General features: G+C 44.3%; 1 protein-coding gene across 1 annotated transcript in view; it reads left to right on the top strand.

The window, feature by feature from the left end:
* Positions 1-14,628, top strand: part of TP53I11 (tumor protein p53 inducible protein 11) — a 53,441-nt gene extending 38,813 nt beyond the window's left edge. Inside the window, exons 3-7 of the mRNA XM_035115860.3 lie at positions 4,445-4,503; positions 6,823-6,871; positions 7,524-7,620; positions 10,544-10,645; positions 11,938-14,628. Of these exons, the coding sequence (XP_034971751.1) occupies positions 4,445-4,503; positions 6,823-6,871; positions 7,524-7,620; positions 10,544-10,645; positions 11,938-12,071 (441 nt within the window). The 3' untranslated portion in view covers positions 12,072-14,628. The remainder of the gene's footprint in view (positions 1-4,444; positions 4,504-6,822; positions 6,872-7,523; positions 7,621-10,543; positions 10,646-11,937) is intronic.
* The last annotated feature ends 569 nt before the right edge of the window (positions 14,629-15,197 follow it).

Raw genomic sequence — 15,197 nt, 5'->3', positions numbered from 1 at the left:
AAGCTGTGCTTCAAAATGCAGACTGTCCAAAAGCCGTTCTGCAAAAAGTGTGTAATTTGTCACGGGCTCAAGTTAGGAGCTTAATATATCCTCTCGAGCTATCAAAGCTCTTTTGTGTGTTGAGAGACAGTTTTTTGTTCTTTACCACTTTGTGCACAAGCCATAACTACAATACAGACTTGAACTGGTGTAATATCCATTAATTTCCCCCTAGGTGCTGCAGTTCTGTGTGGGAGGCTGGAGATGTTGAGCTGAGGGCTCTCAAGAGCCTCAACAAATTACAATTATTTGCAGGGAATCTGTGATAAAATTTATATAAAACCAATATAAAGATGTATAGTGTAGATTTGACTGCAGTTTCTGCTCTTGGGTGCAACATTTAGGAATGCAAAAACAACTTCGGAATATGTAGTGAGAGCCAGTAGGGGCTCTCATTGTCTGATGGCCCAGGAATAATGGGGGTGCTGTTTTAAAATCTATCCCCTGCTAGAACTAGGGATGCAGGAGAAATTCGGTTCAGTTTGCACTTAAAGGCAAATATCTACCTAACTGACACCTCCTGAAACATTGCACAAACCAAAGGCAGCCAGAGAGGATGGGATTTCCACTTGATGACTGTGGTGAAATTAACAAGAAGTTAGTGCTGGTTTGCTTCCTTCCCTTCCTTTTTGTGGTGTAGGCTTATATCCCTGGTTTGAATTCTCTTTCTTTATCCAGGACACACACACCCCAGTCCTTTGGCAAGCCTAAATTCCTCCAGGCGCACATGTCTTTGGTCAACGATCTGGTGGGTGGTTGGAAGTTGTGGCCTAGAAAGATCTTGCATGTTGACTACCCTTAGGTTACAGATAGGATCCAAACACATCACCTGAAGTAGCAGATGTAACTTTTTGGTAAGTTAAGCAGGCTAGAGAAGAAACAAAACTGGAAAGGTATGTGCAGAAAAAATGCAGGTATTACGTCTTCCAAATTGAAGGGAGTGTGGGTGTCCTGTTTGCTAATGACTTCCAGTGCACAGACTGCGTACTAGAATTTTATTTCTCTTTTAAGCACTTATCCTAAGGCTGTTAGGACCTTGAAAGAAAGTTGTAAAAGAAACAAATGAGGGGGAAAATAGAAGGAAACTGTAACAGCCTAGAAGTCAGCAAGAAGTTGCTGGTGTTGATTAATCATTGAACGAATGTGCGTTAACAGGACCCCAAAGGGAAAGTTCTGAGGCACTCTTGCTTGGGCTCTTCTTCTTTTTAACTTTGCTTGTTTACAAAAATATGTAGAGCCATAACTCTTAGGGAAAAACTCAAAAATACCGATTGTTTAATGCAATGCAAACTCAGCTCTGGAGTTTTGCACAACGGTAGGAAGGCGTTTGCAGTGGCGTCACAATGGGGGGGGGGCTGTGCACTCCCAGTGCCACATCTCTGTGGGTGACAAGGGGGTGCCCCACTGCGGCGGCATGAGCCGCCATCATGTTGCCGTAGTTGTATGTGGAGGATCCTCCATTCGCGGCTGCAGCCGCGAAAAGAGGATCCTGGCACTGCCTGAACGGTGTTGGAGCGCTGCCACCGGCAAACCGCTATGTAGCGCACATGTGTGGCGTCGCTACATATGGTGCATGCATCGTACGTAGCAATGCTGCACATGCGCACTACGTAGCGACGCCCCGCCCCTAGGTGCACATCATGTTTGCCGCTCCGGGTGCCCGAGCGGCTTCCTCCGCCACTGGGCATTTGCGTTAGTATGCTTTGTATCAGTGCCGCCAGAGGATCGGAGATAGAAGTGTATGGAATCTCCATCATATGGTTCTGCCTGGGATCTCCCTCTTCTCTATTCATAGCAGCATGTAGTTCTCTGCTTCTGCTGCAGCTTTCAGTCAACTTTGCCATGTCAGGAGAGTTCTCTGGTGACTTTGGTAAGGCAGGGGATTTGAGGGCTCATGTGCCCACGTGACTCATGCCCATTGCTCTGTGTGCACTCTGCTTTTTACAAACGGCTTTTTTTATTAATGGATTGACCTTTTTGTCACTGAATCCCAGCGGTTGCTAAGCAACTTATTTATAATGGCAGCTATTCTGTGACTTTTTAAGCTGTTACCTTTTAGTCGTACAGATGGTAGATAACGCAGTAACCTATTCTAAAATTGGTTCTGCCTCTTAATAAATACGTTTAAGGAGACAAGTTGTCCTGGAAGCGGCGTGTGTGTGTAAAATTCCTCATATATGGATGTAGACGTCATGGCAGCTTCTGGAGAAATAATTTAGCACTTTTTGGATTTTCATGTTTTCTTGCCATTCTCTCCCCTCCCCCCATCATGCTTTCAAAACATCTCTGAGGACTATGAGCTTTAAAAGAAAACTTGGACCCTAACTATTAACACTCAGAGCATGCAGCTCTAAAGCTCTAAAAGTAGCTTTAGGCAAAAAGGGTTGTTTTACTTCCCTAGAGCCTGGAGTTAGAGCTGTATTAAATTTTGCAAAACCCTAGGCATGGCCATCTTGAACTTGCTATTGTTCTGGGAAAGTCCACCTGAGTCAACCTTGCTACACAGCCATGCACTAAACTAAATGTGTCTCCAGACTACAAGTCTCCTCCTCACAAACATGAGAGTTGTAAGATTTATTGAAATTGACAGTCAACTTGGTCTGACTCTATCTCATGAAAAGTATTTGCATGCATTAGCTTGAAGAGGAAACTCAGCACCATGTCAAAGACCAGGCCTGGAGAAAGTGCACATTTTCCTCATTACACTTTAGAAGTACTAATCCTTCTCTCAGCCCACCTCACCACCACAAATCAGCTGTGTCGTCTTGGCCCCTCCTTGCAGTTTCAGGAGATGAACCAGAGGAAGCGATGCTAAGTTTTCTCTCTCTGCTGTGCACACAGCTTGCCAATTTTCATATCTCCCTTTGTGTCACTTAATATGCAGGAAATAACAAAGAATGGCATGTGCAAACCGTATTTTTCTCCCCAGCTGGCAATGAGAAGCTGGAGATGGGCAGGAAGCAACCAAAGCCTGTTTAAATTCTCTTTGTACTCATTTCCTTCTAAAAGGGCCCCTCTCTTTCCTGTGACTTGTACTTCTTGTTGAGTATCTAGAGACTTTGCAGCTGTGATCCATTCTTTAGTATTGGGGTGGCTGACTTTTGGTCTTCCTAGATGTTGCTGGACTACAGTCCCCATCATCCTGCTGACCCTTCACTATGCAGGATGGAGTATCTCTACAACAGGGTAAAAAATACCTCACCTTTAACTTCACTGTTCACCTTTTACTTACAAAAAATAAAATCAAAGAAGGGCTTTTGTTCTTTACTTTTGCATCTAGTAAAGACTGAATGGGACTCTTGAGAAGGTGCTGAACATCACCTTTCCAGTTTCAGTTTCTCTCTACTGCTGGATTCAAAATTTTAATCGTTAGCCCTCTCACCTTCTTAGAACCAAAGCTGTGTATTAGTAAAGAATCCAACTCTCCCCACTTTCTTTGGTTGTCTACAGCTTTCTGCTCTTTTTGTATGGTTCATCTGAAGGACAAAGGGGAACCCTGCTGCATCAGGCCAAAGGTCTATCTATTCTAGCATTCTCTTATCACAGTGACCAACCACTGCCTTTTATGTTCTGGCTCTCAGGTCCTTAACCTGCACAACCCAAGCATGCCCCAACATGCAGTGGTCGAATGCATGTATTGCATGCAAACGTCATCTCCAGGTGGGGCTGGGAAAGATTCCTGGAGGGCCACTGCCAGTTAGCATAGACCAGCCTTCACCAATTGGATGTTTTAGATTAAAAACGCCATCAGCCCTAACCAGAGCGTTGTGAAGTCAAGCAGCTAAATTGACTGGTGGTCTGATTAGAAGGCAGCTTCATCTGCTTCAAACAGAAGGTATGGATGTTTGTTCCCTGCTCAAACCTAGACTTTCTAGAGTTGAAATGGTCTGCCCCTTTACTTTATAGTGGCTTTGCCTACGCTATTGCTTAGTGACAGTTCAGATCCTAAGGAGAGCTTGTAGTCTGTGCTGTGTTACCAATGCTATGCACAATTCTGGAGTCTGCAGACATTGCAGATGAGTGGTTTGAGTCACTCACAGTGTGTGGCCTATGACAGACTATAGAAACTGCCCATGTGTTCAGAGCCAGCATGGCTAATGGTCAGGAACGATGGTGGTTATAGTCTAACAATATCTGGGGAGCCACAGGCTTCCAATCTCTGGTTCAAAATGTCAGAAAAATATTTAAGCTGCCATAATTTCACCCACCCTGTGGTTCTTATAATCATTGCAGACTAATTCTGCAAATTGAGATCTGGAGAGCAAAGTATATATTGCACTTCATTCTCTGTAGGAAAATATGTGGGTGGTAAGTCTAGGATTCTATACCACCCCTACCCCCTCCAGACAATGTTTTTGCAGGCTGAGTCTGAGTCAGTTACCTTACTCTTTCCTTTGAATTTCAGATCAGCCAAGTCTTGGGCAATGAAATCAAGTTTGCTGTGAAGGAACCCTTAGGGCTCAGGTAAGTTTGCAGGCAGAATCTCTGTGCTCAGACTACTAGCCAAGGGCAAAATGAGCTGAAGGAAGGGCTACAATATTGCCACTGAACCTCTGCATATAAGCTGTTTCTTCATTGTTGTTAATGGCTTTAAGAATAGCAGAGACTTGAGTGGAGAATGTTTCCCACTTGGTGTGAAGTATATTGTAGGTTGTTGCATTTGGCACCTATCTCCTTGCACCATAGATTTTAAAGGTACAGGGGGGCCACCTGTGGAATTTCCAAGAGGAGCAGGCAGCTGCCAGTACAAGATGCGGGAAGCAAATGCTTATGTTTCACCAAAGCAGTACTGTGTCCCTCACCTGAGTTTTTTGTGTGCCAGGTATTAACCAACTGAACATTCTTCACAAAGTTCATTTGGAAACTCGGGATATTTCTCTGTTTAGTGCATTTCAGAACTGGATTTTCAGTGCTGCCACAGTAACTTTTAAAGATGAATGCTTTGGAACATGGAAGAATGGCTGTAAGGTTTAGGGGTTCAGAAGAGGGAATAGAATTTCCTAGTTCTGCTTATGGGTGCAAGAACCCTCTTACAATAAATTCTGGGCTTCTAGAGAGCAGTTTCTGGAAGAACATACTTCTTGCAATTGCAGTGATGTCCTAGCTCAGAATATTTGATGCAGATTTTATACATCTGTGAGCACTTTTAAAGGACACTAAATTGAGGGCCTGTGGGAAAAGTAAGCCATCTGTTTCCTGAAAGCAGAGGGGCAGTTTGGGTGGTGCTTCAAGATGTGATCCATACCTACATTTGTAGCTGTCCAAATGGAGTAGGCCTGTCTGAATACAGCCTATAGAAACCCTAATTGTGTGTAGGTCAAAGTTGCAGGGGTGTCTTTGAAAGGCTGGGAAGTTTTTGCTGATGCGCCTAGGATAGTTCGCACCTCTCATTCTCATGAGCAACTCTCACATGGATATTGGCCCACAAGGCCAAATTAGCTCTCTCAAGGATGTTACTGTTTGAACATAAAATAAAACTGTAAACAAAGCAGTATAAAAAAGCCTTTCCCAAACCTGACCACCCAGATGTTGTTGGTCAGTGACCCCCAGCTGGCATAGGCAATGGTTAGGGGGTTATGGGAGTCTCAACAGCATCTGAGAAACGACTGTTGTAGAGAAAGGGGTCCTGAGTTCCAAAGCTAACCAAGCTGTGAAGATTCAGAGCAGGCAAAAATACCTCTGCTCATAAAATGCCACCCACAGTGGCCATAGTATGTGTAATTGCTTGCAATGTTATGCTCATGAGTTGAAAGGCAAAGCATTGTTATTAGTATTATTATTTTTATCATTATTTTTAATGTTGGCATCATTCTGGCCTTTCCTCTTGAAATAGATCCAACCAATGGAGGAGCTTTGCTAATGGGCCTGGCGTTGAAGCTAAAAATAATTGTAACGAACAATCTAATATTCACTAATTAACTGGCATACGGCTACTCTCAAAAGAGTATCTCTCCCAACTACTGAATACCTTGCCATAGTCTTGCGTGATGGACAATCAGTTCACAGCCAGGACACAAGGCCTTTCTTTTTATGAGGGGACAGTCAATCTCCTGCCCCTCTCAATGGGTTGTGCCAACATTTGTAAAGGCAAAGGTAAATGGACCCCTGACCATTAGGTCCAGTCGTGACCGACTCTGGGGTTGCGGTGCTCATCTCGTGTTATTGGCCGAGGGAGCCAGCGTACAGCTTCCAGGTCATGTGGCCAGCATGACTAAGTTGCTTCTGGTGAACCAGAGCAGCGCACGGAAACGCCGTTTACCTTCCCGCTTTGAGCAGTACCTATTTATCTACTTGCACTTTGACGTACTTTCGAACTGCTAGGTTGGCAAGAGCAGGGACCAAGCAACGGGAGCTGACCCCACCACGGGGATTCGAACCGCCAACCTTCTGATCGGCAAGCCCTAGGCCCTGTGGTTTAACCCACAGCGCCACCCGCATCCCACTACCAACATTGTAGCCTTCACAAATGTGAAATTGTTTAAGACAAGTCCAGTCATCCCCCCCCCCCCCGGGTTTACTTTTACAGACTCTTTGTAACTTCAGTCAACAGAGAGGATCTTAATTCAGGATTGGGAAACCCCTCCAGCAAGGCCAGGGATGATGGGCATTGCCATCCAACATCATCTGGAGGGCCACAGGTCATTCCTTCCCCCCATTCCTGTCCTCATGTCTTTCCTTAGAGAAAAAAAAGCACATAAAACTTTGTATATAAAACTGACTGGGGGAGAACGTTGTCTTTACACTGTTAAAAGCTTACACGTTCCCATTTGACTTTTCTTGCAGGGTTTGGCAGTTTGTGACAGCTGTCATGTTTTCTGGGGTTGCCATCATGGTAAGTGGCCTGCTCTAAGGTGGAGTCTCAAGTTGAGCTGGGGTGGGAATTTGGTTCAGTTTTACATGTTGTACTTTATGGAATAGCATACAAACCAAAATGCAGCTTTCCTTTGACACTTGTAGTTTTCTGAATTCGATGCATGTATTGGGGGAAAGCGTGCATAAAAATGGATACATGAGTGAAAACAACATACAAAATACATTCTGTTCAGGAAAAGTGTTTGCTGAAATGTGCACATTTAGGAGAAATGTGCAATGAAATGCAGACAATTTTTTTATGAGGACATTTTTAAAAAATCACATGTTGATGCTGAAGGGTGGAGAAGCGAAATTAAGATGGGGGGAAATGAGCATCTAAAATTGACGAATTTATTCATCCTAGTCTATAAACCAGTCATACTTGGTACCCTAAAATGAGCATTTCCCTTTCTTCTCTTTCTTGCTGTAAGCACCTCACTGGCCTTTACACTTGCAATGGGTGGCTGCGCTGCTCCTCATCCTAACCAGGGCTCCAGCATCCATCTGCACACATTTATACTTCCCCAAGCCATGCATGCTCATCTCTCCCTTCAGTTGAGGACAATTTTTCTGAGTGAAGCAGGGTGAAGCACCATAAGCTTTCTCCGTTGAAGTTTGTTTCTTTCCTGTAGGCTCTCGCCTTTCCTGAACAGCTCTACGATGCTGTCTTTGAGGAAGAGTCAGTCAACAGTAAGACACCTATCCGTCTGTATGGAGGAGCCTTACTAAGTGAGTGGATTGCTGCTCGGCTAACTGGTCGCTCATCTTGTGATGTTAGCTGGGTTGTGATGTTAGCTGTGATGTTAGCTACAGAAGTGGGGCTGGATTTCCTGGGGTGGGGGTTATGCCATGCCACTACAATACACACAGTTTACAGTGGTACCTTGGGTTAAGTACTTAATTGGTTCTGGAAGTCTGTACTTAACCTGAAGCGTACTTAACCTGAAGCGAACTTTCCCATTGAAAGTAATGGAAAGTGGATTAATCTGTTTCAGACAGGTCTGCGGAGTACTTAAATCGAAAGTACTCAACCTGAAGCATACTTAACCTGAGGTATGACTGTACTTCCATGGAGCAGGTGTGAAATATGGTGTGACCACCAGCTCCCCTTTGAAAAGGTAAAGAGCCTGATATCTCTGAAGATATTCAGATTAACTGTTGAGATAGCCAGCAACATTGGGTGAATCCACAATATTTTGACTGGCAAGGCTAGCCCTACCAATAGATAAGAGTTTGGTAACTATCTTAGGTGGCAAATACTGCAAGGGGCGGGGGGGGGGGGGAGAATTGTGTCAGCTGGCTGTTAAGTCTTGTGGCATGTGAAGGGGAAATCATCGTGTCCTGGTCACTACAGCAGCTGGTCACTTCAATGCTGTGGCAAAACAATGGGGTTACCGTAAATTTCATAAACTTGTAGCAATTGTGCCAGTAAGCTGAGCTGCGATGTCATGTTGTGCGCCTGTGGAGCTGGAATAGTAAAATGATTGGCTGTGGTGGCTTTGCTCCCAAACAATAGATACCAAAAGCTATTCTGAAATGAGCACTGGAAGAGGTTGTAAATTTGTTTCTAGATTGAACCCTCTACAGTGTAGGTGGGTGTTAACAAGCACCATTGAATATTTCTCCATAAAACAACAAACTTTATATATCTGGAAAACTAGGTTTAGGGAGAAGCCAGCTAGTATTTCCTTATACCCCTAAAGGCACACTCCTCCACTGCATCGTGAGACAGATGGATGCCAGCAAAAGTCAGCTAGTTTTCTAAGTTCAGGGGATCTCTCTCCCCGCCCCGCCCCTGCCGGTGGAGAAGCATTACCTGCTATATGGCTAGCTGCTTTAGGAACTATTGCAGTATCCATAGCGCCACATTCCTGTTGCTTTTTCTGGAAGATATTTTGAGACAAAGCCAGCTTGTGCTGGGCACAACTATGTAAGAAGTAGGGCAATGCATTCTTCTTATAACTACAGGCTTGTGTCTGGTAGTCAGAGGCAATTCTAGCGCAGCTGGAAAATTCTTTATTGACTTATCCTGTAAGCCTGTAGCATCACCTAGTGGTAGCAAGTGGACATGCAGCAGTTTTGTGTTCCTCAGTGGCTACATTCACAGCACTCATGTAAAAAAGCACTATGCCACAATTTTAAAGTCATGCTCTCCCCTTTTTTTTAAAAAAAAGATTCTAAGAGCTGCTGTTTGTTAAGGGTGCTAAAACTCCTATTCCACTCCCAGAGCTACAATTTCCAGAGTGGTTTAACAGTCAATCCCTTTTCACAGGGAACTCTGGGAATTGTAGTTCTCTGATAGGAATAGGGCTCTCCTAACAGCTCTCTGAGCCTTAAACGGACTACATCTCCCAGAATCATTTGTGGGAAGCCATTACTGCTTAAAGTCGCATCTTAGCCCTTTAGATATGTGACCCATTTAAAGATGGATCATTTAAGCAACTTCACCTTGCAGCAAACTTTGCTTGCGTGTTCTTTGTTTTCACCAGGGCTGCTGTACAGCCTCCCTTTCTGAGTTTCCATCTCCCAGTACTTTCCCCTCCCCATACCATCATATTTGAGTATTTCCTCTTGCCTAGAGTTGAACAGGTAAAAACTCCTCTGTCTTTTAATGTGTATGGAGCCAAAGAAGGGGACAGGAATAGCTAGTGCAACTTGCTCTTCCTCAGCAGGTAGTGTAGGGCATTATCTTTGCCTTGGTACTCTTGTTTTTGAAATATGCAAGCAGATTACTGCTCCCAATGAGATACAGCCAGCGTTATCTTCCCTAGACCTTTTTGCCAGGCTGCTTTTGGTTCTTGTACCTCTTCCATGGGTTGCAGAAAATGAAAGGTTGCAACAGGGCTAGAAATGTTCTGGTGGAAGTGGACTAACGCATCTGCCAGTATCATTAAGGGTAGGGAGGGGTTGGCTTCCTTTCTTTGCCTTTGGCATTGCATGTGTGGTGCTCCTATTGATGAGAGAAGGTCCTCTATGACAGGAGAGTTCAAGAGGAAATGGTGTGTGTGTGTTTCTGTTTCTGGGTGTAAAATGCACATGATCATAACAGATGCCAGGCAAGCTTTGGAAACTTAAATCTTATTTCAAAACTTTCATATCACTTTATGATTTGATATTGTTATGTCAGTTTTAAGAGCTTTTCCCATAAAGCAAGATTTTTAAAAGAATTTATTTATTCATACATACATACATACATACATACATACATACATACATACATACCCTGCCCATCTGGCTGGGTTTCCCCAGCCACCCTGGGCGGCTTCCAACAAAAGATTAAAAATACATTAAAACACCAGTCATTAAAAACTTCCCTAAACAGGGCTGCCTTCAGATGTCTTCTAAACATCAGGTAGTTGTTAATTTCTTTGAGATCTGATGGGAGGACATTCCACAGGGCGGGCGCCACTACCAAGAAGGCCTTCTGCCTGGTTCCCTTTAATTTGGCTTCTCACAGTGAAGGAACTGCCAGAAGGCCCTTGGCACTGGACCTCAGTGTCCGGGTTGAACGATGGGGGTGGAGATGCTCCTTCAGGTATACTGTGTTTGTATCAACAGCATCTCTTAGAGGGCGATGTCTTTCTACATGTGGCTTCAGTAGATGACACCTCCCCTTTCTCTCTGTCATCCCTTTCCCTCCAATCACCTTTAGGTATCTCCCTCATCATGTGGAATGCCTTGTACACAGCTGAGAAGATCATAATGCGTTGGACTCTGCTGACAGAAGCATGTTACTTTGGAGTACAGTTCTTGGGTAAATATGCCTCTTTATGGTCACAGGCATGTGCTCTCCCTTTGCTTTCACTGTAGAAGGGAAACTTCAATACACGGTGTGCGGTGTCATGCTGAGGTTGGTCAGGCCCAAGACACACAGGCCTTTCTTTGCAAAAGGAGAATGCAAGCATACAAGGACTAAACATTCAGACCAAACATGAAAGTTCAAAGCTTTTGTTCCTAAAAATTAATATTGTGAAGCTGGAATATTTCTTGTCCTTCAGAAGAGAGAAACCGTAGAAAGAGGTGGGTAGAAATAGAAGTGAAGCCATAGCTCAACTTAGCACTCTAACCCTCAGTCATAACACACAAAAGATGGGGTGTATTCAGACACATGCATACCAAGGACCCAGGTTAGAGATCCTGTAACAAGCAAAAACGGGGAACGGTGAATGCTACTGACATGTCTCTCCTTGGATGGCTCTGCATTAAGACTTTTCTGAATTGCAAGCCTTTTCCCAGTTGGTTTTCTTGGTCTTCTCAGCTGTGTCATTTAGAAGTTATTTAAAACAAAAATACAATGCAAAACCAATAAAACTGTGCCATGGAAGCATGTGGAAACAAAACAAATTGGGATTCACATGATGCAAACGGTACTTTCAGGGAGGGAGGGGGAAGTAAGGGTGCTAAATTCAGTTTAATTGTGGAACCTGAATTTTCTGGAATGTAATTAGATTCTACTTGCCAGAGTGCAACAGATCGCAACTTAGCCCTTGAGTACCAAGTAAAATCTCGTGGCTGCTTCGGTTGCATGCCTGATTTTTTAAAGGGGAAACATGTTGAAAACATGTGTCATAGGTTGCACTCTTAAGGCTGCTGCTGCAGGGAACCCATGCCACAAAATGCCTTTCTGTGGCATCAGTAGCTCATGTGAAGTGGGATGGTGTCATTCAGCAAGGTCTTAACCACTCCAGCACCCATCTCTCACCAAAAACAAGCACCCCAGCTCTGTTTCTCTGTTAAGTTAAAGTCAAGAAGGTAGGAAGAGCCTGCTGGATTCAGCCGCCGGCATCCTGCTCTCACAGCAGCCAACCAGATACCTTTGGGAAGCCTGCAAGCAGGGCCTGAGGGCAGCAGCACTCAGAGCCAAATAGACACTGCTTCATAGGAGCAACAAACTGCGGTTCTAACTGCAACCGAAGCATCCAGGTTCTGCTAGAGTAGGCACGAAGTGACCTTTTCCTGTTTTCTCAAGAGGTGTTCTAGGGGGTAGGCAACGGAGTTGAAAACGTGTCTTTCTTTTCTTCCAACCTCCTTTTCTCTCTCTTTCAGTCACCAGCATCACCCTGGTTGAGAGCGGCCGGGGGTCCACGGGAGCCACACTGCTCCTCATCAGTCGGGTCCTCTTTGTACTTATCAGCTTTTATTATTATTACCAACTTGGACGCAGACCCAAGAAAGTCTAACTTCTACGACTGCTGAGGGCTGGTGCAGAGAGGGGGCTGTCATAATTTCTGCATTCCTTTTGCTCATTTTTGTGGGGCTTTTTTTCTCTCTTTCTTTTTTCTTTTTTTAAAAAAACAACCACCAGACTTCCTTACGGCATGCATCAATGTATAAATAAATCCAGTGCTGTTGTTGCCACCACACTGGAGGTGGAAGAGGAGAGTTCAAGATGACTCCATGGGAAGAGGCCAGGAAAACAGAGATAAGGCAGGAGATTCAGGGATGTGGGTGGGCAAGATTAGCTATTTGTAGCCATTCTCCTCTGTGAATCTAGGCAGTGATACATGATCAAAATATACACTCGCGGAAACAGCATCATTTCAAAACGACATTCAAAGGGCAAAGAAAGTGATATCAGCTCCTGTGTACAGGGGACGAATTGGGAATCTTTTCTCTGCAACTGGCAATCTGCTGTTGGGGCTTTTGGTAGCATTCCCTTCGGTTGAAATGTGTGCTGGGGACTTGCCATATAAAGGGCTCAAAAGGGCCATATTTTCCTTATCTTCTAGGACGTTGGAAGTCAGTAACCTGAAGAGATTCCTTAGGTAGTGATGTCCTTGTTATGAATGCAACCTATTCTTTTTTTTTAAAAAAAAGAGCATTTGCTGTAGTAATTTTAAAAAATGATTCCGGCTGATTTTTGAAGGAGTTCTTGAAAAAATATCAGATTTGGCTATTGCTGCCTCTTTGTTTTGTGGGGTATCTCCCCGCCCCCCAACCCTACCACCACTCTTCCTGTTGGTTTATTCTGTTGGCCTTTTTAGTTCTAAATGTTACAAAAAATGCCTTCAGATGATTCTGGATGGAGTCTGTTAGAAAGGAAATGGGGCAAGGGACCAATAAGGAAACCGTGAGTTCACACAATCTCTTGTTTACAAAAAAAATGGCAACACACAGTAATACACTTGAACAGAAGTGGGCAAGACGTGGCCCTCCAGATTATGTTGGAGCTTCAGCTGCAGCCAGCCTCTGCCAGCATGGTCAACCGTGAGGGATAGTGTAAGTTGTAGTCCAGCCACATCTGGAAGGCCCAGGGTTTTTCAAAAGGAAAATACTATACTATACTTTTGTGGGAACACATTCCTAAATTGAGTAACCAAGAAAACTGCAGGAAAAGGCCATGATACAAAAGTGGTTGCATGTACTTGCTAGACTAGTTCAGTGCATATGCTGGAATGACGTGTATTAGCCTCCCCCCCCCCACTCCCCGATTGTGGTGGTCCTTCTAGCCTTCTGTGAAATAGATTAGCAGTGCAAGAGGCTGTGTACATCTGGTTCCTCTGTCACTTTCCACAGGGTTCTACCCCAACTGAATTGCTTACTTTTACCATATTGTGAGTTACGGATATGAGTCTGGGCCCAGAGGCATGTTTGCACATCAGGTGCCTGCTTGGTGGGAGGAAGAGGCTGCCATAGGGCTGCAAAGTCTCCTGAACTCACTGGCTGTGCTAGAGAGTGGGATCTGTGGTGGTCTCCATGTCTGGTGGCCTGTGTAATGTTTGCCATCCCAAACATCTGAGGCATTCCGACTATTAGCATTTCATTCTTAACCAAAATTAAAGCAATGAATATATTTCATTGATATCTCCTGCCTCAATCTCAGTGTGAATAATGATGTTGGAGAGACTAGTATAGTTTTGATGTTGAAGGATGTTTCTCTCGGTGTGCCAATGAATCTTTCCCAAATAGGCAAACAGACCAAAGTTTGAAATCTCTCCTTCTCTTCCCCTCACCCCCTACCCTCGTTGGGATTTCAAATATAATTAGGAAGTGTTTACCATCCTCCTACAGACCACAGTCTTATTTATTAGTTTGGGCTCTGCTCTAGCATTTTCCCATTTTTAAAGCTTTTGATAAATGCAATGAAGTTTCAAATCTCAGTCCTCCATAGATACACCTCACAGTATAGTCTTTGCATTTTGTACTCCCCTTGAACTGAGACAGGAGGAATTCTGTATTGGTTGTGGATTTAAAGGCTGTTTGTCAGGACAGGTGTGTCGACCAGCCATTTTGAAGTGGCTGCAGCAAATCTAGGATAGGTGCCTGTGTCTCCACCTTTGTGCCAGGACTGCAGTACCTGCATGGGAACAGCACACACTTTACCCTTTTGAGACTGAGACAACATCCTCACACCTTCAGCAACAAGAAGAAAATGTACTCAGAAAGTCACAGGGACCCTTCATGGACTGTTGGCAACATGCACCGTCTTTTGGCTGCAGTGGTCTCCCGAAGACTTCCTTTACCTTCTTTTGGCATCAAACGTCTGCATGAACTTGGACTACCATGAGTGTTGCAGTTTGAGGCCGCATCAAGTGGGTCCTCAAAGACTATTTGAACTGAATATCCATGTTGATCATGCAAGTGTAGACTTTAGAACCCCAGGGTAATGGTGCCTAGTGGTGCAGCGTGAGGTTTAACTCCTCCAACCTGAGCAATTTTGTTAATGCTAGTTTTAAGTGTCACTCTCAGTTCTTTCGTCTGTATGTACACTATGTGAAATAAGTATGGTTTTCAGCAGTTGCTGCCTGGCTTTGAGCATTTTGCATCAAGGAGGGTCTGGGACTCGGGCTGGGCCTATTTTGAAGATGACTGGACTGCAGAAAGAGGAGCCTTTTTGGAGTTTCTTTCACCTGATGTCCAAAAATCATGAGTTGAGATGGGGGGATGGGGGAAGGAGGGACCATAACTGCTTCTAAATTGCAACTTTTCTGTCTACTTTCCGGTCCCAATTGTTGATACAATTGGCATTTGAAAAACAAAACAAAATCAGCAGTAAAGTCACATCTGCTTTCACTTGACCCTTTGACCAAAATTCACCTTGAGATAGTCAACAAGTCACACCGATAGTGGATACCTGGCCTTGTAGGGCTATTACCTTAGGCATGTTCTTGTATTTGTGGCTGCAGCAGACATGGATATGAGTTTCATACAGAATAGAAGAGGCCATTGCTCAGTAGTAGAGCACATTATTTACATGAGGCCACCTTGACACAAGAGATCCCCCTGTGGAATCCTGTTGCTCATGGAAACCTGTTGCTTTTCATAGCTGCATGCTACCTTCCTCCATCATGCAACTGGCCTTGATC

The sequence above is a fragment of the Zootoca vivipara genome, chromosome 1 (assembly GCF_965207765.1).
Source record: "Zootoca vivipara chromosome 1, rZooViv2.hap1.1, whole genome shotgun sequence".
In the NCBI taxonomy this organism is placed as follows: Eukaryota; Metazoa; Chordata; class Lepidosauria; order Squamata; family Lacertidae; genus Zootoca; species Zootoca vivipara.
The sequence above is the reverse complement of the archived record's forward strand: the minus strand, read 5'-3'. Positions and strand labels throughout refer to the sequence as shown.